Source organism: Chionomys nivalis, chromosome 22 (genome assembly GCF_950005125.1).
Source record: "Chionomys nivalis chromosome 22, mChiNiv1.1, whole genome shotgun sequence".
Classification (NCBI taxonomy): Eukaryota; Metazoa; Chordata; class Mammalia; order Rodentia; family Cricetidae; genus Chionomys; species Chionomys nivalis.
The window spans coordinates 13,245,035-13,271,381 of record NC_080107.1 but is presented as its reverse complement, the minus strand read 5'-3'; the positions used below and the strand labels follow the sequence as shown (position 1 = coordinate 13,271,381).

At 42.6% G+C, this 26,347-nt stretch overlaps 1 protein-coding gene across 2 annotated transcripts; it reads right to left on the bottom strand.

The window, feature by feature from the left end:
* Nucleotides 1–1,200: 1,200 nt before the first annotated feature.
* On the bottom strand, nt 1,201–25,576 carry Fastkd1 (FAST kinase domains 1). Of its 2 annotated transcripts, XM_057755332.1 has the most exons (15): nt 25,491–25,513; nt 24,236–24,751; nt 23,763–23,831; nt 19,579–19,704; nt 18,764–19,165; nt 17,134–17,244; nt 15,899–16,030; nt 14,209–14,695; nt 12,302–12,416; nt 9,016–9,144; nt 7,467–7,598; nt 6,861–6,974; nt 3,890–4,028; nt 2,716–2,830; nt 1,201–2,284 (listed from the first exon to the last, which is right to left on the bottom strand). In XM_057755332.1, exons 2-15 carry the CDS (start codon nt 24,568–24,570, stop codon nt 2,189–2,191), a joined length of 2,502 nt encoding a protein of 833 aa, XP_057611315.1. In that variant the 5' UTR covers nt 24,571–24,751; nt 25,491–25,513; the 3' UTR covers nt 1,201–2,188. The 2 variants fall into 2 exon arrangements, 1 of the variants encoding a protein (XP_057611315.1); XR_009055994.1 differs by lacking the exons at nt 1,201–2,284; nt 2,716–2,830 and adding an exon at nt 6,543–6,679 and having other exon boundaries at nt 3,953–4,028; nt 24,236–25,576.
* Between the last annotated feature and the right edge of the window lie 771 nt (nt 25,577–26,347).

Below are 26,347 nucleotides of genomic sequence, written 5' to 3'. Positions count from 1 at the left end.
CCCAAATATAAAATGCTTAAGTTAAAAACCCAATAAATCATAGCCTTCACAATATCAACCACAGCAGCTATAATGGGGAGTAGTGATCTTTAAAACTTCCGAGGCAGAAGACAATATGAAGGAGGGTAGACAGTCACTGGTTTGATTTATAGCTTTATATTCCATAAAAGGGCCACTTCTTTGGCATATTTCCAACAGCAAGAGAGATGACTGAGCCAGGTTTGGTGGCATACATCTGAAACCCTGGCTTCTTTAGAGGCTGACTGTTGGGACACACAAATGTGAGCCCAGCTTGGGAGACAGAGAGAGACTCCATGAGGAGGGTTGTTGGGAGACTCTACACCCACTGTATTTCTTGGTGTCTATACTCAGTTTATATGCACAGGCAAAACTAAGGCAATTCTCTGAGCTTGGATGTCCTTTTATCTGTGAAGGTCCTGAATATGATCTATATGAAAGACTCCTTTCCTGCCAAATGGAAGAGAGTTGCAGGGAGATGGCTGCTAATGTACCTCAGGGAACGAAGCGGAGATTAGACTGTGGGAACCAAGGTTATTGACTGCTGACTAAATTTCACATTGGAGGTCCCACAGAGTGGGGGGGCGGAAGATAACCCAATATACCAATACATGGGAAAGAATTGGGTCCAATGATCCATACTCTCCTGAATCTTGCACCAAGGGAGAGGGATGATGGCTTCGTGGAGATCTACTGTAAGAACAACCAATATACAAAAGGCTACCACCCAGCGCCTTGCAAACTGGGTTTGCCTCCATCAGCACTCATTTGTTCTGGTGGGTCAGCCTACTGCTCAGTCAGCTGAGATCTCGCTGCAGGATCCCCGTGGATGATGGTCATCATGGGCCTCCTTTGCTGGCCCTTCTTTCTGGTCAGCACATCTCCCCTCCATTCCCAGTCTTCTCCAACAGCATCTTAAAGTGATTTCATGGAGCCACGTGGTATTAAATACCAGTGACGACTTCCACATTTCTTTCTGGAGCTTAGACCTCTCCGTGACCTCCAAACTCCCTGAGTGGACTCCTCCGCTTAGATGCTGGAAGAGGGCCGTAAATTCAACATGTCTGAACAGATGTAGGATTTGTCTCAACAGCAGCCCACTCTCACCAACTCTTCCCATGGACCCCTATCTTGGTGAGAGGAATGGATTTGTGTCTCACCCTCTCACCTAAGACTCAGGATGTCCCGGACGTGGTGGCAAGAAGATTGTAAGAGTCAGACAGTATCTTCTGGAGTAACAGGCACTTGTAACCATGAACTCTCAGCAGCTAGAGTTGCCTACTCAAGACCTGCACGAGATCAAGCTGGTCAATATTCAAGCATGGATAGTGGGGGCTCACACATAGCAGTTGCAGGGGAGCAAGTCGTCTTTCATCGGGGCCAGGCCAGGCTACAGAGGACAACTCTCCACCCATGTGCATGCACCTCACTAAATGAATTCACTAGGTTACACATACAAATATGAAGGAAGAGCAGGGATCGGGGAGAGGGACACAGAAGGAGCTGGGGAGGGGAGGGAAAGGTAGATTTGGATTTGATCTAAATAAAACACATTCATGCATGAAGGAAAAACAGAAACACTTAAAATTGTGCCTTATGAATTTTTTTTTTATTTGGGGGGGTGGTTGGGGTGGATGTTGTGAGACAGTGTCTCACACTATGGCCTAGGCTGGCCTGGAACTCACTATGTCCTACAAGCTGGCCTTGAACCCACAGCAGACTTCCTACCTCTCCCCGCAGAGCTTTGGGATTAACTCACTTGTGAAAAGAGTTCTTAGCTGGACATGATGGCACATACCTGTAATCCCAGCACTCAAGAAGCAGAGGCAGGAGGACTGCCACAAGGTTAAGACCAGCCAGGACTACGTAAGATACTTTAAAAACACGAACTGTGTCTGTTATTAGCATTCCTTACTTAAAGCTTTGCACTGGCTTCTCGTCTCACTTGGGGAAGCCATGAGGTCCTATACTGCTGTCTCCTCTGACTTTTTACTCCCAACCACTTCCCGCTTGATCTGCTCTAACCACAGCTGAGCTCGTTAACCCCAAACACATCAGGTGTGCTCCCAACTCAGACTATTTGCACTTAGCATTGTTTAATTGAGTCAGACCACTTAAGTAAAGGAAATAGAGACGTGGTATGCCATGGTCGTTTTAAGTGGAAACTCAATCATGATTTGCCTGCCCCAAATATATGTTGTCTCAGGTAATCCATCCTCGCATCCTGTGTGGACAGTGCCATAGAGTTCCAGTCAAAGTAAGGGACCTGCAAAGTAAGCCGTTCGTTTAAATACAGGTTGTAAAGCAACTATGAGTGTTTTTAATTTGACTTCCCCACCAATAGATCTCCCTATTGGTCTAGTGAGGGGATATATAAGCTTTCTAATGATAGCTTCAGAGATTTATAAAATGTTATCAAATGCAGAAATTATTTTATTGGTCTCTAAGGTTATGAGCTAAGAGTGTGTACATGATTTGTCACCCAGTATTTGTAGCTGTTGATTGTTTTGTGCTAAAAAAATGAAGAAAGGTGGGCATGGAGACAACACCACCTAGATACAGAACAGGCACCATAGATGCCACAGCTAGGCTGGTAGAGCCTCCAGCTGACCACCCATCTCTGGGATCGTAGACACGCCTGGCCCTACCCACTCCACCATGCCTGTTTAAAGGATGAATTACATGACTGTTTCATACCTGAATAACACGATAGCCCAAAATTTCCAGATGTCGTTTTTTCATAGCAGATTTTCCTTTTAAGTGAGGAATGTTTGAACAAAAGGCTCTTACATCCAAAAATTCTAAAGCAATCCTATAAAATATAAAAATGCTTACTTCCAAACTCAAAATGAGAATTTAAGTAACCAGAAACCACAAGCCTGTCAGGAAAAAGAATGCATGCATTCATATACACTAACAAAGTCTCAATGACTATACCTCAGTATAATCAAAAGGTCATTATCTTGTTCATTCTCTGAGACAGAGTATCACCACCACTGTGGTGGTATGAATGACTGTCACCAGTCTCTCAAACTTGAATATTTAGTCCCCATTTGATGGCTGCATTTGGAGAGGCTTGGGGAGGCGTGGCCTTGATGGAGAACGTATGTAACAAGGGGTGGACTCTGAGGTTTCAAGAGCCACATGCCATTCCCAACTTGCTTCCCCTGTCTCTGCCTGTGGTTCAGGATGTGAGCTGCTCCGGTGGCCATGCCCGCCTGCTGCCATACTTCCCTGCCTTGATAGCAATAAGCCCCAAATAAGTTCTTCCTTGTCTAAGGAGCCTTGCACATGGAATGGAAAAGTGACTAACACAGGCTAGCCTTGAACTACCTCTTGCTTCAACCACCCAAGTGCTGGGACGACAGGCACACGCCACACCCAGCTCCAAATTATTTTTCTACTTAAGAAATTAGTGACTGAAGTCAAACATTTTCATTTAAAGAAACTATAAAACAAAACATCTCGTAAAACTCATGAGTTTCTTTGTCCAACAAGCACCTATGAGGTAGAGACTTCCATAAAGAATTTACCCATAAAGTCAAGCAGCATAGCTATGGTCCAACTGGATGTGTGAGTACAGCAGCAACATGAAAGGGTGGCTAAGTGCTCCCCCAAGTGGAGAAGCATGGGGTGCTAAGAAGAAAACAATGCACACCTGGCTGAGGATGACCAGGCCACCACTTGGTTACACAGACAATGGACAGCTGAAGGAAAGTCACTGGCAGAAGGCACAGGACAGGCAAAAGTATAGAGACAAATAGTGTGGGATGTTTGAGTAGCAGGTGCTAAAACAAACCCCTAATAAAGAAGCTATGATATAATGCCGGATATAACCCAAAAAATACCCTAAAACTAACATAGAAATTACCTCTCAGATTCTGGTGGAAGCCTTGATTCAACTCTTGAAGTATTTGACTCCCAGTATATTCCCGGTGATTTCCCTGGAGTTAGGCTGTGGCTTCCATAAGGAAGTGGTTTTTTCCGTTTATCCAAAATGCATTCAAAATCTTATTTTAAAAATAAAAAGAATCAATAGTATAAATTAGGTAAATTTTAGCAGTCAAAAGTTTAAGTATATTTTAAACATATTTACATAGACATACATATTCACACATGTATTTAAAAGAACAAAAAGAACAACATAGCTCCCTGACTATCCAACTCATTTTGTAAGATAGCGTCCAATTGATACTTTTCTTTGAAAATCAATAAATACTAAGCAAGTATTAAGTACAGTACATAGCTGGCCACACTTAGCACTGAGCTAAGTCAAATCATATGTGAGAGTTTTGCTTTAAGCCAGGCATAGTGATGCATGCCTGGAATCTCAGCAACTGGGAGGCTGAGGCAGAAGGAGGACAAGTTAGGGTCAGCAAACTATACAGCCAGACTGTCTCAAAAAAGATGTACTAAGACAACACATCTGTAAAACAAGGACAAGCCTTCCTATATGAACTGCATGCACGGGAACTAAGCTGACACAGAAATGCTTTTCAGAGACACATTGGAGTCATCAATGTGGAAGGAACGGTGCGTGCAGAAACCTGCTATTCTGGCCTCTGCAGATGCTAGATTTAGGCAAGGAGCGACAGGCAATGGCGACTAAAGTCAGCAGGGCAAACGCTCACAAGGGAACTGTCTCACAGATGAGTTGGCCTGAAGAACGTTACAGACCAACTGATGAGTGATGAGTTTTGATGTGATGCAATAACAGCCATCTGTGAGACAAATTAAAGCTAGAATCCAATTAAGTAAGCATCGACCTCTAACTGCTGGTTTATCAGAAAGGTGAGAGCAACATGAGCATGTTAAACTATGCCAGAGGGGTTCGATCAGAGAAGTCTAGGTGATGGAATGTTCTCCAATAAATTATACGGGGGGGGGGGGTAGGAGAAAAACTGAAGAAGAAAAAAAGACAAATTAACCAAATGCAATGCTTGTATCCAAATTTGAACAAGTAAATCAAAAATATATATAAGAAACAACTATGAAGGCTATATGATATTAAATTTAGTTATTCTACCTTTTCATTTCTGAGATAGGCTCTTGCTATATTGCTTAGCTGGTTAAGAATCCCAATGCTCAAGTCATCCTCCTGCCTCAGCTTCTTCCATAACTGGACTACCAGCACCCAGCTTTATTCTATTTAGTGGTTGAATGAATGTCCCCATATTCTCAGGATTTGAACACATGGTCCCTAGTTGCACTACTTGAGGAGGCTTAGGAGGCTGAGGAGGAGTGGCCCTGTTGAATGGAGTGCATCACTGGGCACAGACTTTGCGGTTTCAAAGCCTCCTACCACCCTCCGAGGACTCTGCCTCAGTTCCTGCTTCCATGTTTCTGCCCTGCCTTTCCTGGATGACAGGCAACAAGCTGTAAGATGAAATCAACCTTTTTCTCCCCACGTTGCTTTTGATCATGGCGTTCCTTACAGCAATAGAAAGCAAATAGGACAGATGGTCTCACCTGAAATTTACATAATGGGACTTTAATCATCAATATGACCGTGTCAGAAGGAGAGCCTTTAGGAGGTGATGGTTTCGTGCGTGCAGAGCCCTCATTACCTTATAAGGAAATGAGGAAAACCAGCGGTGCAGCTGGAGGGGAGCAGCAAAGGCCTACACTTTCTCCAAAGCCCTGCTGAGTGCTTTGGTTTTCTTTCTTTCTTTGTTTTTGAGACAGGGTCTTGCTCTCCACCTAAACCTCCCAAGAAGCTGGGATTATAGGCATGTGCCACCATGTCCAGGAAGGATAGGATCTTGTTGGGGTTTTGGTGGGTTTTTTGTTTGTTTTCGTTTTTGTTTTTTATTTTTCAAGACAGTTTCTCTGTGTAGCCCTGGATGTCCTAGAACTTGCTTTGTAGACCAGGCCAGCCTCCTGAGTACTGGGATTAAAGATGTGCACCACCACCACCCAGCAAGGACAGAATGTTTTGAAGATCCAGAAGTGTTTAGTGAATCTTGTTTTTGGTTTTTTTTTGTTTTGTTTTTTTCGAGACAGGGTTTCTCTGTGGTTTTGGAGCCTGTCCTGGAACTAGCTCTTGTAGGCCAGGCTGGTCTCGAACTCACAGAGATCAGCCTGCGTCTGCCTCTCGAGTGCTGGGATTAAAGGCGTGCGCCACCACCGCCCGGCTGTTTAATGAATCTGAATCTGGATTTTACTTAACGCTGGTGAAGATCAACTTTAATTTTTTTTCTGAAAATGACAATCTTGATTGATGGTTATCAAAGTTGAACCTGGGAATGAACCTGAGAATTCATTATTGTATTTTTTGTCTACTTTTGTCTGTTTGAAAATTTCCATAATAAAAATTTGAAAAGATGGGGGCTGGAGAGATGGCTCAGAGGTTAAGAGCACACTGGTTGCTCTTCCAGAGGTCTTGAGTTTAATTCCCAGCAACCACATGGTGGCTCACAACCATCTATAATGGCATGCAGGTAAACATGCAGACAGAACATTATATACATAATAAATAAATGCATCTTTAAAAGCAAAACAAAATTTGAAAAGAAATTATAAACCTGGGGTTTGAGAGGGGGCTCAGGGATGAAGAACACTGAAGGCCACTGCAGAGGACCCGGGCTGGGTTTCCAGCACCAACACAGCACTCATCACTGTCGCTAAGTGCAGCCTCACAGGTACGGCTCTCTCTTCCGGCCTATATAAGTATTAAGGCTACACTTAGTGCACTTACACAAATGTGGGTAAATGCTTGCACATGGAAAATAAAAACAAATTTTTACAAACAACTGGAAACCTTTCTAAAGTTCCAGCTAATCAGAAGAGAACGATCCGAGTGAGTGTGGTCCGAAAGGATCTGGCGGTGTCCGGCGACTTACCCACTGTGTGGTAATACGGTGAAAGGGTCGAAGCCTTTACACATCTGTGTCCGCCGAGGATTTCTGCTAGCATCTTAAAGATCTGCTGTTGTGCTCCAGTCATAACACCAACATCTTTAGGAAAATTAAGAAAATGAAAAGCCATCCTTATTCTACAAATCGAAAAGTAAAATTTCTTACCCAGAGTCTCAGGGCTGGCCAGGAGGCTCAGCAGTTTTGTAAGAGGGCTCACTCACTTCCCAAGCTCAAGGAGCTGAGTTTGAGCCCCGGAGCCCAGATAAAGGTGGAAGGAGAGCACTGACTTCAGTAAGCTGTCCACTGACCTGCACACACGCCTGGTGTGCAACCACTGGCACACTCGAGAAGCAAATAGATACGGTAAGAGCCTAATACAATCCATGTGAGATAACACTAAACACTAAACTCAGGTGGTCAGTGTCCTGGTTAAGAAATTCCTGCAAAATGAAACCCACTTACAAAACTATTTAATAAGCCATAGGCCCTTCTGGAAACTCTCACCATATTTAGATTTAATGGTGATAACAATGTATTACCTAATAATCTGTTCTGGAATTAACTATACTCTCTTACCAAAAGAAAACAAACCTTTGTTATAGTGTCCTTGACAAAAGCGATCGTGAAACCACGGGGTCTGAAACTCGGGGCATTCCAGGCAGACGGCTCTATTTAACTCCATAAAGCGGAACTGGACCCTTGCACTTAGACTTGAAGGTAAAACTGAAATTAAAAACAAATTAATGATGGATTTGCATAGCCTAGACCTAGCAGAAACTTCAATTCTTCACACCATGACCCTCACTGTTGGTTGATACTTGAGCTCTTACATGAGAAAGTCACTTCCTTTGTGAATGCTTCATATCTTTAAGTTGATATATTTGGTAACATGATTAAGACTGATTTCTGCTAGGCAGTGGTGGCACACGCCTTTAGTCCTAGCACTCAGCTAGCAGAGGCAGACAGATCTCTGAGTTCAAGGACAGCCTGGTCTACAAATTGAGTTCCAGGGCAGCTAGAGCTGTTACACAGAGAAACCCTGTCTCAAAACAACAACAACAAAAAGACCAATTTCTACACTTTGTGAATTTTAAAGCTACATTGCTACATTTAAAAAAAAAATGCCACAAAGAATTTTCATTGACTTTCTTCCAATTTTAGAATTTATCCTAAGAAACCAATCCATGGTCGTGTGTAATATTTATTAGTTGTAATGAATTGGAAACAACCTGTAAAATGAGAAATGAGTCCCAGGACATAACTATAGTGAGTGTCTGCAGCGCATGCACAGGGCCCTGGAGTTAATCCACAGCACTGCCCTTTTTAAAAAGGGGGTTCCTGGTTTTAAATGACAGAAGTTTCACTACAATTATATAATGGTATGCCATGAATCCAGTAAAAATATGACATCAAAAATATTTTGACATTCAGAATATAGTTCAATGAAAACAGCAGCTTAAAAAGCAATTTAAGTTCTCCATCTATTTAAAAACATACTTTGATACATAAGTATTTATATGGGACCAAAAGGAAGACACAAAAGAAACATTTTAAGCACTTGAGTACTGCCTAATGGTAGAGTGTGTGGTTAGCATGCAAGATGTCCTGGGTTCAATCCTCTCCAAACAAAAGAAGGAAAAGAAAGCACCTCCCCATTAAAGTTGGTTTTACTTGGTAAAAGAATCTAACTCTGATTTTTTATGTGTTTATAAAAGTTTCCATTATATTCATAATTTTTTTTAAGACAGGATCTCAAAACAAGGCCCTGGGTGGCTTGGTCGGCTTCAAACTTTCAATCCTCTTGCCTCAGCTTCCCAAATGCTGAAACCATGGGTATAATGTGTGTGTGTGTGTGTGTGTGTATTATATACTATTGTATATTATATATATTTACAAGTATATCTGCATATATGTATACACACATCCCTACCTTCCCAGTTCTGGAGATAAAACCCAGGGCTTAACAAATGCTAAGCAAGCATTCTACCATTACACTGCCCCCCAGCTAATCATAAAATGCTTTTATTAGCAGGAAATAATATCATTAGCCTTTAAATGCTTCAGTATGGACACAAATGATACTTGCATACAAGTACAAGGTACATTTAGTAAATTCTAAAAGTAAAATGCAGATACATACTTTCAAGCTGGGAATCTAATCTGGCTAAGAACTTGATGGTGAACATTTTCTTTAGCAGATCTTCTGGAAAATATTCAAGCGTGGCCAAAGAAAAACCAACAAACACTAATGTAACAGGATCCAATTTACCTAAAAAATGAGTTTAAAATTATAACATACAGTTGTTTCACATGTACATATAGATAAGCAGTTCAGATAAAGCTAAGGCTTTTTATGATAAAAAGAAAGGGGGATGGAGAGATGGCTCAAAGGTTAAGAGAGCACTGGCTGCTCTTCTAGAGGACCCGGGTTCAATTTCCAGCACCCACATGGAGGCTCACAACTATCTGTATCTAGTTCTAGGGGACCCAACACCCTCACACAGACATACATGCAGGCAAAACACCAATGTACGTAAAATAAAAATAATTTTAAAAAATAAAATAAATTGTATCAACATAGTACTTACAAAATTTGTATGATTACAAGTCAACAGTAATTCTGGGGGAGGGACAGAGTAAGAAAGATGAACAAGAGAAAAGTACTGTTAACCTAGCATGGTGGCATATACCTTTGATCCTTCCTGATCAGCATTCAGGAGGCAGAGGCAGGTGAACCTCTGAGACCAACTTTGCTATATATTGAGTTCCAGACCAGCCAGGGCTACACTGTGAGACCCTGTCTCAAAAAACAAAGCAGTCGGGCAGTGGTGGCGCACAACTTTAATCCCAGCACTCGGGAGGCAAAGGCGGGTGGATCTCTGTGAGTTCGAGGCCAACATGGTCTACAAAAGCCAGTTCTAGGACAGGCTCCAAAGCTGTCTCAAAAAACCAAAACCAAAAATAAATAAATAAATAAATAAATAAATAAATAAAGCAAGCCAGGTAGTGGTGGCACATGCCTTTAAGCCCAGCACTCAGGAGACAGAGGCAGGCAGATTTCTATGAGTTTGAGGCCAGCCTGGTCTACAGAGTGAGTTCCAGGACAGCCAGGGCTACCAGAGAAACCCTGACTATAAAAAAATAAATAAAATTTTTAAAAAGCAAAATAAAATAAAATAAAATAGAGTGTGTGGAGTACCGTGGCAATACTGTTTCTTGATATTTAAGTATTTCCCCTTGGCAATTCAATCGATGTAATTCAACTCTTAAACTATGAATGTTATGTTTATTATACTTTAAAGGTTTTCAAAACTGCCTTGAAAACAGAAAGAATTCAACACACAGAAACAATGATCTGTAACAATAATCCCAGTCTCTGGCAATAATAATAGTCTTTCTCAGAATAGGATAAACCCCGGGCAAACACTTCTTATGTATTAACTCGTCTAACCTCATCTCTGTCTGCAGCAGGACCAGGTCCTAGCTCCATCTTACAAATGAGCCCGGGGGGAGACACGGAGGAGAGAACTGTTCAAGCCACAGAGTTAGCAACCAACTGAAGGGCAGGGTTTAACCTGGAATGCAGGATGCACAGTGCCAGCATCCATGCTGCTTCCTGGGGGTGTCCAGACCAGGCTAAATGACACACCTGGTGCTCAGACCTCACCTGCCATCCTTTACCTAACACTTAGCAGTGGGGGACTGTGGTTGAATGTTCTTTGCCAGATTTGCCTCACTTGAGAGCCTTCTCACGCAGGGGAAGGGAAAACTACCATGATCCACCGACACAAGAATTCTAATGAAGGACAGAAAAGACGAACCCAAAATCTTCACAGGTGTGGTAGCACACCGCTATAATCCTAGTTCTTGGGAGGCCGAGGCAGGAGGACTGCACAAGTTTGAGACCAGCATGGCTACATTACAGTTGCAGGTCTGCCTAGGCTCATGTGAGAGCCTGTCTCCAAAACCAACCAAACAATAATCTTTCCTTTTGGATTTCTTTGCTGATTTTATTTTTACAAAAAAGATCAAATCATGAGCAAAGCAAAGAGTTAGGCACAATTGACTCTTACAAGTTGTCCTCTGACTGACACACACACGCGGTACCCAGACTGTGGCATATGCCCCCACCATAAAATAAGTAAATCTAAAATAAAAACTATGTTTTAAAAAACCTACTCTGCATTCAAAATGAGGGAAATCATCACTCCATTGGGTTTATTTGTTTGTTCATTTGTTTCTTACAGTACCAGAATTGAACCTGGGTCTCATCCATGCTGGGCAAGTGCTTTTCCAGTGAGTGAAGCCCTCGGAGTGACAAACAAAAGACACTCACACGGGGAAAGTCAAGTACCTGAAAGTCCCCTGAGATTGTCTTCTGCCACTCACATACCCGAGCAAGCGAGCGCACGTGCACACACACAGTATGCACACACGCACACATAACCTCCCTATATGGGAAACAAAAAATTGGTAACAAATGGGAAAGTTTGATGATGGTCTAGGTAATAGATGGCACTGTTGGTTATCCTGGTTGTAATGCTGGCATAGTGGCTACATGGAGAATGTTCCCTTTCCCTGAAGCATATAGAGAGGATAATTCAAAGGCTCATCATATGCAGGAAAATGCTATAGTTCAAGCTAGACTGGGGATATACTACACAGATATTTGTCCCTTCAATTTTAATAGGTTCTTGAAAACCTTGTTAACAAAAAGGAAAAAATTGAAAGCTTCTCCCCAGATGTCAACACTAAGGTAAAAGTGTATGAGGGTGGTACTCTAGACTATGAGAGATGAAACAGGTAACCACCAAAGTAAACATTGGAGTGGTTATTTGGGGTACAGATTAGGAAGACATTAAACACAGACTCTTTAAGTATGCAGGGACCACTGGAGTTTCTTAGTGTGCTCACAGTGTGTGCTGATATAAGAGGTTCATCATTCTGGGCAGGGGTGTGCTTCAGTAATACAGCACAGCATGCTTTAAAACAGATGGGGTGGGGGAGCAAGCAAGAGATAAAGCAAGCACAACAAAACAGTAACATCATCCAGTCCACGCCGTGGCTATATTGGTGTTCCTTGCTCAATTCTTACACAAGTCTCACATTTTCATACTAAAAAGGCTTCAGAGAAATGGATACTTCTCTTGAGACAGATTCTTTCAAGACACAACAGGTAGGGAGACAGGTGGGTGGATGGACAGACAGGCAGACAGAAGTCCATCCCAGCTCAAGCTGGTCTCAAACAAGCAACCTTCCTGCCTCACCAAAGGGCTGATATGCACCACCACGCCCAGCTTTAAACATCTGTAGCACAGAGTTTCCAGCTATTATGAATACCCGGTTACTGAAGGCCATTGTAACAGCTCTTAGGTCATACGTACAAGAACCTACTCACCCGTTACACTGCCAATCATTTTACCTACCTTTGTAAGAATTAAGGCACTGGACACACGCTCCTAAAAACTCATCCCTTTGAGGTGGATCATAGTTCAAAACACTGAATGGAAGAATAACAGCGGGGAGGGAAAAGGGATGGATCTGTACGAACAAACAAAAATTTAGCATTGGCTTCAGCGAAACTAATTTTAATCTACCATTTTAGACGAAGTCTTTCTAACATGCCTATAATGACATTACAAATGTATCACTTTTGCATCTTGCAATGATCTATTTAAATCTGTAGCTATTAGTAACTGTGAAAATGTTAGTACAGAACAGCAAAGCAGCCAGGTGAAAACCCTGCTGTGGAATCCACCCCTCACTGGAAATGATCAGGAAGAAGCCCCAATTACTTCCATGTCATCAGTGCATTGAACAGAATAACATCCCTCTATAGCCAAGGAAGTCCCTTAATTTATAGCCACCAGCATCTTTCTTCCACACACTTTCATCCTTTGGTATTTTTGAGACAGGGTCTCACTCTACAGCCCAAGCTCAAGGTCAGTTGCCGAGATCCCAGGAGTGAGCTATGCTGTCTGGTAGTACTGAGGGCTGGACCGAAGGCCAAGCAAGTGACCACTGATCTACAGCCACTTCGTTGTTCCCTGTTTACACATCACTCATCTAAGCACCTGTCGGGCACAAAGCTAAGCAAGTTAGACATTTTTATGTTCATTGTGAAAAGCACTAGCTTCTGAATAAAGACCTCACCCTAACATACAGACAATGATTTTGTAAGAAAGGGTCTTCTCATTCGATCCATAAGGCAGCTTAGCCAACGTAATTTCAGAAACAAGTATACAATGACAACTTAGCAATGCGAGTGTCAGCAAATACCTTATTTTCTCAGTCTTCACGCTTCCCTCGATTTCTAATGTGTGTGTGTGTGTGTGATGTGCACAAATGTGCGTGCCACATCCACAAGTGTAAGTCAGAGGACAGCTTTGTGTAGTTAGCTCTCCCTTCCATGTTTATCACAAGGATTCTGGCAGCAAACTCGGGTCCATCAGACCTGCATTGTTGGAAGGCAAGTATGTTTGTTTGCTAAGCCATCTTGCTAGTCTGCAATTGTTTAATAGTGATACCCAGGATTACAGAGAAAAAAAAAGAAAATTAAAAATCAGTTATTGGGCCGGGCGGTGGTGGCGCACGCCTTTAATCCCAGCACTTGGGAGGCAGAGGCAGGCGGATCTCTGTGAGTTCGAGGCCAGCCTGGTCTACAAAGGGAGTTCCAGGACAGGCTCCAAAGCTACAGAGAAACCTTGTCTCAAAAAAAAAAAATCAGTTATTGGCTACCATGAAAATATGCCTAATATTTTAAATATTGCCTTCCAATTAAAAAATTCTGACTTCCGATCTTAGCTGGACATAGTGGTACATGCTTTATCCCAGCACTTGGGAGGCAGAGGCAGGAAAATTTCTGGGAGTTCTAGACTGTGAGCTACATAATGAGACTCCGTCTCTTAAAAATGAAACAAAGCAAAGCCCCTCTGGCTTCTCATCTTAAGGGCTGAAGGAATCAAAGGACAACCACGGTTCTCTCCAAATCCATGGCGAGGGGAACAAGGCAGCTGCCTCCTTTTGTCTGAGACAAGGTCTGTCTGTGTGTCCACTTGGACCTTAAACTCTTGGCAATCCTCTTGCCTCAGCCTCCCAAACACTGAGATCTCAAGTGTGCCATCACACCCTGCTCAAAAGTGGCTTTAAAGTGAAAAAGAACAAACTGATAAACCAGAAGCCAGAGCTGAAATTTTGAACTTCACTCTCATCTAAGTTTAGAAAGTATTTAAGTATTTATAATTTATGTATCCATGTATGTATGTATGTATGTATGTATGTGCTTTCTGGAAGCTGAACAGTGTAAAAGTCATGTCTAACACTTAAATCTCACCTTTTCAATCTGCTGGACGACCACCGAAGCTATCCTATCAAGTATTACGGTGCTGAGGTAGTTAGTTTTGGAAAGAAAAGATGCGATCTTTGCAACGTTGGTGCCATTGATTTCATCCACAAAGTGCTCCAAAGCAGTAACTGATTCTTCAACCAAGGACTCATGAAGCCATTCCCCTTTCAAAGCTTTAAGCTCCTCCCACAGGAGATCCAAGCTGGTGCTTTGCTGTAATCGATGATGGCCCCAGTGATCTAATTTCCGAAGGAGATTCAGTTGCTGTCTAGCAGGGCCTGCCAAGCATGTGTGATCATTCTGGATCCACCTCAGAAGAGACACTACAATATCGCTCAGCTCCTTGAAGTCACACTGGGGTAAAATGGCTTCGATGCGGGACAGCGCTGTCTGGTCGAGGCGAGAGGAAGGAAGCATGGATAGAGCAGAGACCAGAATACAAATCTCACTCGGCATGACGCTAGCTTCCAAATGACTGTTACGTAAAGGAAAAGGGGAAAAAAGGAGAAAGAATATAACCAACACGCCAGCAACAACCAAAAAACACACAAAATATGTGAATTAAAATATTGTTATATAATTGTTAAAAAGGTGAGGTGGCCTTAGAAAGTCAGGTTCATTTAAAATTAATTCACAGGGGACAGATCATTAGGGGTCACTAAGGAAAGGCGAAGGTGACAGCCATGCTCCACACTTCATGCAAAAGAAAACCACCATCAATGGGAAAAAGGTCAGCATCAGAAGAGAGCCTGGTACTGCCGCCGCCACTGCTGCTGCTACGGCTGTGCAAGAATCTGAGCTCAGTGTCTGCATGGCCACCAGGAGCTGCTGCGATGTTGAATAGGCCCTGGCACAGGACAACCCTCAAAAATACCAATTCCCTTCTTAGTTATGAATACCAGAAATGCAGTCTTAAAACACCGGCAGACAGACACATGCTCACAAGCAGACAGACAGACACCTGACCTCACTCTCTACTCCCCATTTTCTAAATCTGTGAGGACAGTAATTCTTAAACAACAAATTAAGGACTGGCCATTTTAAGACACCCACAAACCCCACTGATTGCTTGGGAAATAAAATCTTACTAGTCCATGCTAGCCACAGTGCACTGGTTATTCATTATTAGTAAACTTAAAGTAAAATTAGTAATACTTCATTTTAGCTCAACCAAATCAATGGAAAACTGAGAACACATGTTACATAACCAGAGAAAATACAGTCATTTTCAGTTATTAAGGTAAAGGGAAAACTGTGTATATGTTTGCCTAGTTGTTTAGTGGTACTGGGATCACATGAGGGGCACACAATAGTACGGCACAGTAGATACAGCCCAGGTCTCAGAACAACAATAATAAGCCATTAAGGTTTGTCTAGAAAATTCTAGCTATTTTATACACTATAAAGCAAACAAGGATAGATTTCTTTTTTTTTTTTTATATTTATTTATTTATATGCATACAATGTTCTGTCTTTGTGTATGCCTGCAGGCCAGAAGAGGGCACCAGACCTCATTACAGATGGTTGTGAGCCACCATGTGGTTGCTGGGAACTGAACTCAGGACCTTTGGAAGAGCAGGCAATGCTCTTAACCACTGAGCCATCTCTCCAGCCCAAGGATAGATTTCTAAATGAAATACTAATGGAATATTTTATTCTTTAAATACTTAAATCTTACCTGAGAATTAATTCTCGAAGTTTCATGAAAAGCTCCTTATTTTGGAAATGCAGACAACTCAAGGCTTGTGTTATCTTCAGTAGCTCTATCGATTTATAGGTATCCAAATGTTTATACAGCACTGAAGCAATCCTAAAAAGAACGTTATTATAGCCCAGTCATTCACTTGTTTATGGAACAATGACTAGACAGACTTCAGGCCACACACACACTGCTTTGTGGAGGATCAGTAAAAAATGCCTCCTCTTCTGTTCTGACAGAACTGTCTCCAGATGCTGACAGAAACAGAACTAAAGGGGTAGTCATGAAGTGTGAATTTGAAAGGGGGAGAAAAGCATGGCTTTAGGGGCTGGAAAGGTCACTCAGCAGTTAGGAGCACTGGCTGCTCTTCCAGAGAACTTGGGTTGAGGACCCAGCACCCATATGATGGTTCACAATGATCTGTAACTCCAGTTCCAGGGAACCCAACAAACTCTCCTGGAGTCTGCAAGCACCAGATACATGGTACAAATACATGCATGCAGGACAAATACTCAGAAATACATTTTTTTACAGAATATTTTTCTAAAGAAGGGCATAGCTTTACTTCCCAAATTACAAAACAGAAAAACAGAAATAAAGCTCATGGAGCAGACATCAAATTCCACATCCTGTTGCCAAGAATAGTTTTTATCACAAATTACTAGCAATTAACAAAACTAATCTCATTTTCTCCCATAACCTTCTGGCCCTCAGGGGGATGAGCTAAAAATAATTGAAAGAAAAGGAGAAAAAGGGAAACATAATGAGAAATGAGACAGTAGAACCTTAACTAAAGGAACATATAATAAAGAAAAATTAAGCATATGCAATTTGAATGGCTTTTTTTTTTCCTTCTTAAACCTCACACTACCAATAAGTTAGAGGCAACAGTGAGACAAGTCCTTATGGAAGCCAAGTGTTCTGGAAAAAGCACAGCCCTTGCTCTACGCATGCACTACGATGCATGCACTACAATGCATGCACTACTATGCATGCACTACGATGCTCTGCTTTGGTCTAGCAGTAGCAGGAAAGGAAACGAAAACCTCTGTAAAGAACCCCATCTCTGTCCTGAAGTCACAAACATTTGGGAACATAAACAATGTTCATTCTTTATTACTTCAAAGCAATTAGACACAAGTAATTGTCAGGAAAAAAGCAGATACTTATGAGTGACAACTAAACTTAGCACCATGAACTTCAGGAAAGACTACTTTTTAATCAAGTGTGCATTTCTGCTCTCCATATCTTCCATGGCTATCAACACTGTCAGCACTTGCTGGCCGGTCAGCTCCTCTGACATCAACAGCATAGTTGATTTAAGCCTAGAAACAAAAATACAGGTTTTTAATGTTGGAAAACTGGCTTTCAATTTGTTTTAATGAACAGTTTTTGGGTAACAGAAAAACTACAGATCTACAGTTCTTGGAAACCCTGCTTAAAGAAAGCTCTTCACCGCGCATCTACAGATTACTATGAATTCCTGGGCTTAAGAAATGGCTCAGCAGGTAAGAATGTGTACTACTCTTGCAGAAGACCTGAGTTTGGTTTCCAGCATCCATTTCAGGTGGTTTACAACCACCTGAAACTGCAGCTCCAAGGACTCCAACATTCTACAGGACTCCCAGGGCACCTGCACTCATACGTAAACATGCACACACGCACACTCATGCACACACACGTATACAAATAATTTTAAATAAATATTTTAAAAAGACCTCTATAATTGTGAATATTCCATATAGTTACGCTGATTAAGGATTAGAGTTATTATTGCATAACTTTAGCCTCATAGTCTAGGAAGAGATAACCAAATGATATTTGCGTGTTAATTTAATATTTACATATCTCCTAGCAATATCTAAATATTTTAAATGGAGCAAGATCTAACCAAAATATCATGAATATTCCTATATATATCATATCTAACCAAATTCCAGGTACTGACCCATAATTCAGCAGTGTGAGGGGCTGATACAGAATGTGTTCAAGACTCACCTGAGAAACTGAGTGAGATTGTCTCCAAATAAAAAGTAAATAGATAAGAGCTCATCTAATATATGAAAGACCCTTTCATACAACAAAATAACAAAAAATCCAACTAACCATTCCAGATATTTATATCTATATCAATAGTCTATGAAATCAGAACTTCTTAAAAAAGATGAGCCAGACCAAACTCACTCAAGCGTAGGTACACCTGTTCCTGCATCTGAGTGTTCTGAGGGGAGGAGTCGCAGTTCGGGCGAGGCTGAGACTCCCTGTGTAACCCAGAGTGGCCTCAAACTCACTCTACTCCCTCCAAGGCTGGGATCACAGCCAGGCACCATTGTACCCAACGAAGAGTGTGCTTTCTTATTTTTTTTAATTACCACCATTCTTTTTTTTTGTGTGTGTGTAAAATCATTTTTAATAACAGAATTATTTGTTCTGGAATTGGAATAAATATCTGTAACACATAATTATCATTAACATTGTCTTAGTTGGGTTTTTTTATTCCCGTGATAAAACACCATGACCAGAAGCAACCTGGGAATTTTGACATCACGTGAGCGGGATGAAGGTAACGGGATAGAGAACCCAGTGTTTGGACTACCGCAGCCTAAACAGGAGTCTCACGCCTCTGTGCAGACCCAGGAAGGGCTAATGAAAATACTTAGGCGGGGCCCCTCATCGTCTGTCTAGTCCACTGTGGAGGATACCAATGATCTGAAGGAACAGACTGTAACAGATTATTTCCCTTCCATAGCCGAGCGGGGTGATTCTGGTGAGTTTCCGAGCTCCGAGGAGAGCTAAGCGTGAAGAATCCAACATGAAAATAGAACATTTTTAAGTTAAACTTACTGTTTCCTTATTTCAGGCCCTGCCACCGGTCCCAACGCAGCAAACAATCTGACAAAACTTGCGGGGTGGCCAGATGACCAGGGGATCATCTCGACTAGCCTCCTTCGAGCCACTTCAATAAACTCAAAACTGTGGAATTGCAGGGACTGATACAGGCTGAAGACTTTACAGACGGCCTCCAAGTCAAGACTGCTCATACTGCTTATAAACACTTTGTTGCACCGTTCCAGGAGCGGGTAATAACTGCACTTGACATTGCGGAGGAACAGTAATATCCGTCTAGCACTGTTGACCTTGGAAGAGTCGACACCGTCAAAAAGCAGTTCTGTTTTGTTCACGAGTCTTTCTTGGAAACAGTGGGATATTATAGAAGAAATGCTGACCATCAAGACAGACAAGGCCCTGAAGGAGAAAAGAAGATACATAGATTTTTATACTCCTAGCAAAAATGACCAGTTCTAAATTAAATGACTAGATATAGAAAGAAGTTGGCAAGCATACAGCTTCATGCCATAAATTGTTTCGTTTACTTTACTTTTTTCTGGCATCGTGTGGCTCTGGCCTGGCAATCCTACGTTTTCTGCTGCCACACGTCAAAATGTGACATCTGGCTGCGGACACGGCAGGCCAACTCGGTAAGTTAAAAACCTTAGCTCCTCAGAGATCTCCACAGTACCAAGCAGCATTGCCGGCGCTGTTGTGTAGATGAGGATGACGAGCTCACGAGAGATGCAGTTATAGTGATGCCTGACACATCTCTATCTGTACCCAAAGCCCAGCATCCTCCCACCCCCACAGGCCCCAAATAAATGTACCTTAAGTCCTGTATGGTTTCCAAGTTCCTGTTTACAATATCAGCTATTTTCCCCATTAACGGACTGAAATACAAATGCTGATCGGCCAGGCAAGTAGAAAATATTGAGAGCACATTAGTATCAAACCTGTTAAAAGAAATTCACATTAGATCATTAGTATCAATTAGAACACATGATGTAGTTATAAAATAAGATGAAGGTTTTTCAAGGGCTGGGCAGCAAGTCAGCGGCTGGTTGCGTGCCCAGCACATGCCAGGCCCTGGTTCTGGGTTTGATCCTCAACACTAAAAACAAAACTAAACAAAAAACAAGTAATGTCAAGCTAGGTGCACACCTTTAATCCCAACGCATGGGAGGCAGAGGCAGTCAGATCTCTCTGAGTTCTGGGCCAGCCTGGTCTACAGAGCAAGGTCCTGGACAGCCCCTGTCTCAAACAAAAACAAACAAAAAAACCAAAATCCATCAAATTTTTCAAAGGTGAGCTGATTATTTATTATTACACAAAAGTACCAAATGATGAGACTTTTGAAGTCCAGCACTGCAGAAAGATTTAAAAGAGAATCACTCAATTGGAGTTTCACTTACTAACTTTTTGAGGTAACATGGAATGTTGACTCATTTGCATATTAGCAAATGAGTAAAAATCTCTAGATAGGAAAAACGATCTAATTTCAAGTGACTGGCAAGACAAAAATTCACCGCTGCACAGTTCAATGCTTTCCTCTCCCTTTCTTCTCTTTTTTGTTAGTCCTGGAGATCTAACAGGGCTTGAACACACTATCCTTGCTAGCACACTACCACTGAGCTACCTTCCCAGTCACTCCATCTTAATTTGTTACTATTGTTTGTTTTATTTATTAAAAGCATCAGGGTTGGGGCTAGACAGACGGCTCAGTGGTTAAGAGTATATACTGCTCTTCCAGAGGACCCCAATGGGCTGTCTACCACTCCCATCAGGTGGCTTGCAGCTAGGGATAGCACCAGCATTCAGCACCCTCCCCTGGCCTCTGCAGGCACCCGCACACGAGTACACACATCCCCCCACTGGACACATACATATACATGTAATTTTTAAAAATAAAAAAAACCAAAAAATCTATTTTTAACCTAAGGAAGTTCATAGCAGCACAACACGTAAGAGTCAAAATTTCCAGTATTATGGCTAAATCCCACATAGCCACTGAACAACATAACAGAGCAATAAAAAGAAGAAACCACGGAGCTGAATGATAGTAGCAAATACCTTTAACCCCAGCATTCAGGAGGCAATGGCAGGCAGATTTCTATGAGTTCAAGGTCATCCTGGTCTACAAAGTAAATTCCAGGACAGCCAGGCTTCTCTTGTTACACAGAGAAACCCTGTCTCAAAAAATTAAAAACCCGAAAATATATAGAGACTCACCGAATCATATATTACGGAAGACGCCTCAAAACACAATAAGAACTAGATACACGGGTATGTACTATAAGAATTTATTTCTAGTCGGGCAATGGTGGCTCAGGTTGGCCTAGAACGCATAGAAATCCTCTTGCCTCAGACCTTCCCAGTGCAGGGATTCCAAGCATGAACTGCCTAACATGATACTGTTTCTCCGATTATTATTTTTTTATTTATTATATATAGTGTTCTGTCTGCATGTCTGGCTGCAGGCCAGAAGAGGACACCAAATTTCATTACAGATGGTTGGGAGCCACCATGTGGTTGCTGGGAATTGAACTCAGGACCTTTGGAAGAGCAGTCAGTGCTCTTAACCTCTGAGACATCTCTCCAGTCCAGTTTCTCAACCAGGCTTAGGGACAGGCATCTTCAATCACAGAGCACCTTGCTGGTCCTTGGGGTTTCAGAATCCTCCATCTCTCTCCTACTTTGTGTTTTCTTCTCTTGACTTCCATCTGCCTTAACCTACCAGCAGTGGCTTTGGCTACCACAGATTCCTAGGGAGAAAGTGCAGAAGACTTCCTAAACTGGTTACTGCCTCGGCTCTCATACACGGAGGACTTCCCACACATACTTGCAGAGTGTGCTGTCTATTCACAAGAAAATCCTGAACAGAGTTCACATTCCTCTTGATGACGATCAATTACGGTCACATGAAAACACAGCTGTCCAGCTTGGACAGGGCGTTTGCGACAACACCGTCAACAGCAGAGGACCTGAAGCTTACTTTCTTTTCTATCCTTCTCTTGGGTGAAGTCAAAATTGATTGACAGCAACACGAAGCAAGCTAAGACTGAAAGGTGCCATCTAAGAAAAACAGTAACTGGTGTAAAACTAACTCTTCCAGAAGCTCTGAAGCCGACTGTAACCTGCGGTCACTGCCGTCTCACAGAAATGGAGTAGCAGGAAAACCAGAGATGCTCAAGTGTCACACAGCCCCCCCAGTCCACCAAACTCGTGTCTTCCTTTATCTCCTTTCGTAGCCCTTGCAATCTAGGGGTGTTTTGTTGCTATTGTTGTTGTTGCTGCTTTTATTTAACATGCATGGGTGTTTTGTCTGAGTGTATGTCTGCATACCATGTGTTGCACCTGTGGCCTGGAGGCCAGAGGAGACTCTCTGGAACTGGAGTGACAGATGACTGTGAGCTGCCAGATGGGTGCTAGGAATCTACTGCCAGGCCATCTCCCAAGCCCCCAAATTTAAGTTTATTCATTTGCTTGTTTGTTTTCTGGAGTCAGTCAGAATCTTCTGTTTCTAAAGCAGAACTCTTCAAGAGTAAAAGCAACTAGTGACTACCTGTGACTCTGCCTCACTTACGTTCTGATTAACACGTCTATGGAAAAGCATACTGAGGCCTGCTCTGAATGAAACAGGGAACAGCGAAATAGTTCCCTGTAGGGCCCGGGTCTATCTCTGCTCCTGGGGTTCATCTTGAGGACAGTCTCTGGTCAGCCAGCTAAGACATTCTGTTTGTTCCTGTGCTCCCTCTGCCTCTCCTGGTGATTAGCTGTAGGGCATTGTTTACTCCATCTTGGGTATGGCAATTTCCCAGCTGCCTGAGAGGAAATCCTTGTGCAGCAGCTAGGTATATAAGGATTTCCCTAAAGTTGAATAAACGACATTTGGCTGATCTCTTTTGGAATGACCCAGGTGTGTTCTTTCAATCTCCAAGCCCTTGCCGGCTCGCGTACGGTACAGTAGCATGCAGACTGTTCCGAGAGGGTAACACAGAATCGGGTGTTACAGTTCCCTTTCTTTATTAAATAAAGAATGTTTTTTACACAATTAAAAATCCTCAAATGAATTGAATTTCAAACTTTTTTTTCTTTTCTTTTGAGACAGGGTTTCATGTAGCTCAGGTTGGCCTCAAACATGCTGTGAAGACAAGGATGATTTTGAATTTCTGATCCTCAGCCTTGCGGTGGTATGAAAGAAAATGGCGTTTATAGCGGTATATTACTTAGTGTTTCAATAACTAAAGCTTACCTGAAGATCAGAGTGCAAAGCAGCCACACTAGTCAGCCATACAGGCCATGCAGTGGCTGCACACGCCTTTAATCCCAGCAGCCACACTAGTTAGCCATAGAGGCCAGGCAGTGGTGGTGCACACCTTTAATCCTAGCACTACAGAGGAATATAAAACCGGGAGAGACAGGTCTCATACTCAGTCTCAGCCTGAGGATTCGTGGAGGCAGGATCTCCCACTTTGGTTTGAGGTAGAGGTAAGAACCTGTGGCTGACCACTTTACTTTTCTGATCTTCATCTTGAATCCTAATACCTGTCTCTGGGTTTCTATTATTTGTGCTACAGGCCCCTGTAGAGAGTGGCACTATTAGGAGGTATGGCTCTGTTGGAGTAGGGGTGACCTTATTGGAGGAAGTGTGTCACTGTGGGTGTGGGTCTCCTATGATAATAATGGACTACACCTCTGAAACTGTATGTCACTCCCAATTAAATGTCTCCCTTTGTAAGAGTTACCAGGGTCACCGCGTCTCTTCAGAGCAACGGGAGCCCTAACTAAGACAAGCCTCCACCTCTACAGTGCCCTAACCCGGCTGGTTTGCTGTGGCGCTGGGGATGGAGTCCTCAGTCTCGTGTATGCGCTCACACATTCTATCAAGTCAGCTACATCCCCAGGCCCAGTGCATCCTTTCCCTATGAAACTTCATTCTTTTCCTCTATTTCATTTGATAACCCCCCCCCCAGATAACCCTGATCTTACATGATAAGCCCAGAGTACTCGCCTTTCCAGCCTTTTCCACGCTTCTGTAACCAGTGCTTCAACCAGAGGGTGATGGGATTCAACACCAAACCTCAATAAAAACAAAGCAAAGCAATTTTTAATTATGAAAGCCAAGAGACTGCAAATGGATCAATAAAAATAGAACCTCAGTAACTGCTGGCTTGTTAGCAGACATTAATCTGACTTAACCTACTTACCTGTTATATCCTCATTGCCATTAGCCAACCACGTTTCTCCACTATCCCACAATCAACCAATCACACATATAGAAAGCCAGCCATTTGTACTTTCCTGGCTTTCTAAACTATATCACTAACTGGTACCAAAAAAATATATATATTCTTCATATATTCTTAAGATCCTACAGTATAAGAAAAACTGTCCTCTGGAAGAATGGTTTTTCCACTTAAAAGAGATTCTTAGGAAATTAAGATATGAACTAGAATTGTTTTCATACACTGAAAAGCAACTTACTGTCTCATGCTGTACAGCACATCCACGAGGGTGTCATCACCCATTGCTTGGATGTGATTCGCTGTTGCGTTGCAAAGAGTAAGAAACTGGGGATGGTTTCTAACAAACTCAATGTTTTTTTCCAAGTTAGTCTTCTGCTTCTGAAACTGCCAGAGCATATTAAACGCACAACCCACTTGCGGCTCCGAAAGCATGGCCGGGCTTCTTTCGATAAGATCAAATACTTGTTCTTCATCTGTACAGTTCTGCATTTGAATAATTAATGGCTCACAACTGAAGGGGCGGAACTGAACTGCTCTCCGAGAGAGTAGAGAGAGGCCTCTGAGACAGAACATATTTATAACGGATGGGTCTCCAAAGTACAGGCTTCTGTTCCTTTGTTAGCACAGGTTTTCTTTGGTCCATCTGCAGCTAGAAGTCAGCTATTGTGTGATGGCATAAAAACTGCCTTTCACTAATGTGTTTTATTCCCATCCTGATGGCTCTAAATCCATTCCAATAGAATCTGCAAAACAACTGGTTTACCTTGGTTACTCATTTCATTAATATCAAATTACCCCCCGAATGTCAAACTTCAAGCAACAAGGATTTTCCTTTTTTTGTTTGGACTACAGACTTTGTTCTTGGTCTGAACCAGCTAGATTTGATCCAAAATGAAACATCCAGGAAAAACGGGTTTCTTCCGGCCCCCAATTATTAAAAGGTTCAATTCTGACCACAAACGCGGCAGAAGGAAAGACAAAAAACAAAAAACCGAAATCGTTTTTTGTTTGTTTTAGGGTATTTGCTTGCTTGTTTGTGGAGATAGGGTCTCACCGTGTAGCCGATCCACGACTACAAAAAGGTGACCTTGAGGAAACCATTTAACTGTAGGAGAGGCCTGGGGAGTGTGACAGGTTGGCTTTGCGGTGAGCAGGCGTGAGAGGCACACGGTTCACAAGTGACAGGTAACCCGTGCACCTGGCCCGTAGGAGAGCTGACCCTGAGCTTAGGTGGCCAGCACCAGACGCCAATGGGCTCGACCTGCCTCGGTCTCCTCTGGAGACCCAAACCCGCAAGGAGACCGCGACTGCTAAACTAAACCGCGCGTCCCGGGCGGAACCATGCCGGGTGCGGAATGCAGAGCCGCTGACAAACCCGCGAGTCCTTCCCCACGCCCTCCACGGACCCGACCGGGCTGCTCCCAACGGCTCAGAAGACAGGGATCATCCAAGGTCCCGACAGCAGCAGGAGGAGGCTGGCGTCTCTGGCTCACCAATCGCGTCCTGGGGTGTTTAGCCTTTCCTGGTGAGACACCTTTCTTTAACAGTGTCCCAGAGCGGAAGAAACTCAGCCCCAAGGCGGCATGCACCACAGAAGTTTAAACTACATGTCCCAAAGGGCACCGCGAGAGGCACAGGCGGATCTATGTGCACAGAGAATTCTGGGCTTGGTAGTTTCATTCTCACTGACTGAGGCGTTCTTAGTGATTGGAGGAAACACGGGTCCCTTAAGTGCATCTCTACGACGATGTTCCCCAGTTTCTGAAGCACTGACAGATTTGTAATTTACACAACAAAATATTTTTTTTTTGATGATTCTAGAGGGCCTAAGAGGTAAATGCGCTTGGTACCAAGGCTGATGATGTGAGTTCCCTACCAGGGACCTACATGTAAGAAGGGAGCCAAGTCTTTCAGTTTGTCCTTTGACCCCATGGACACACATATACAGATGTATATACATAGCTTTACATGTTCATCAAACATTTTCCTTATGTGCAAAATACATGTTTTACCTTTTTAAACGCTTAAAAATTAATAACTACTTTGATTACCTCTACCCGGTGGTTAAGCAAATTTATTTATTTTATGGTTTTTCGAAACAGGGTTTCTCTGTAGCTTTGGAGTCTGTCCTGGAACTTGGTCTCGAACTCCCAGAGATCCGCCTGCCTCTGCCTCCTGAGTGCTGGGATTAAAGGCGTGCGCCACCACCGCCCGGCAAATTTAATACTGGTAATTTCACAACATTCCTTGGCCAACATATGTATATATTTTTGAAAGAATGAAACAGAATTACATACTATGAAATGTTGTATAAATCTGTTTGTTTTATTTTTTTTCCAAAGGCTTATGG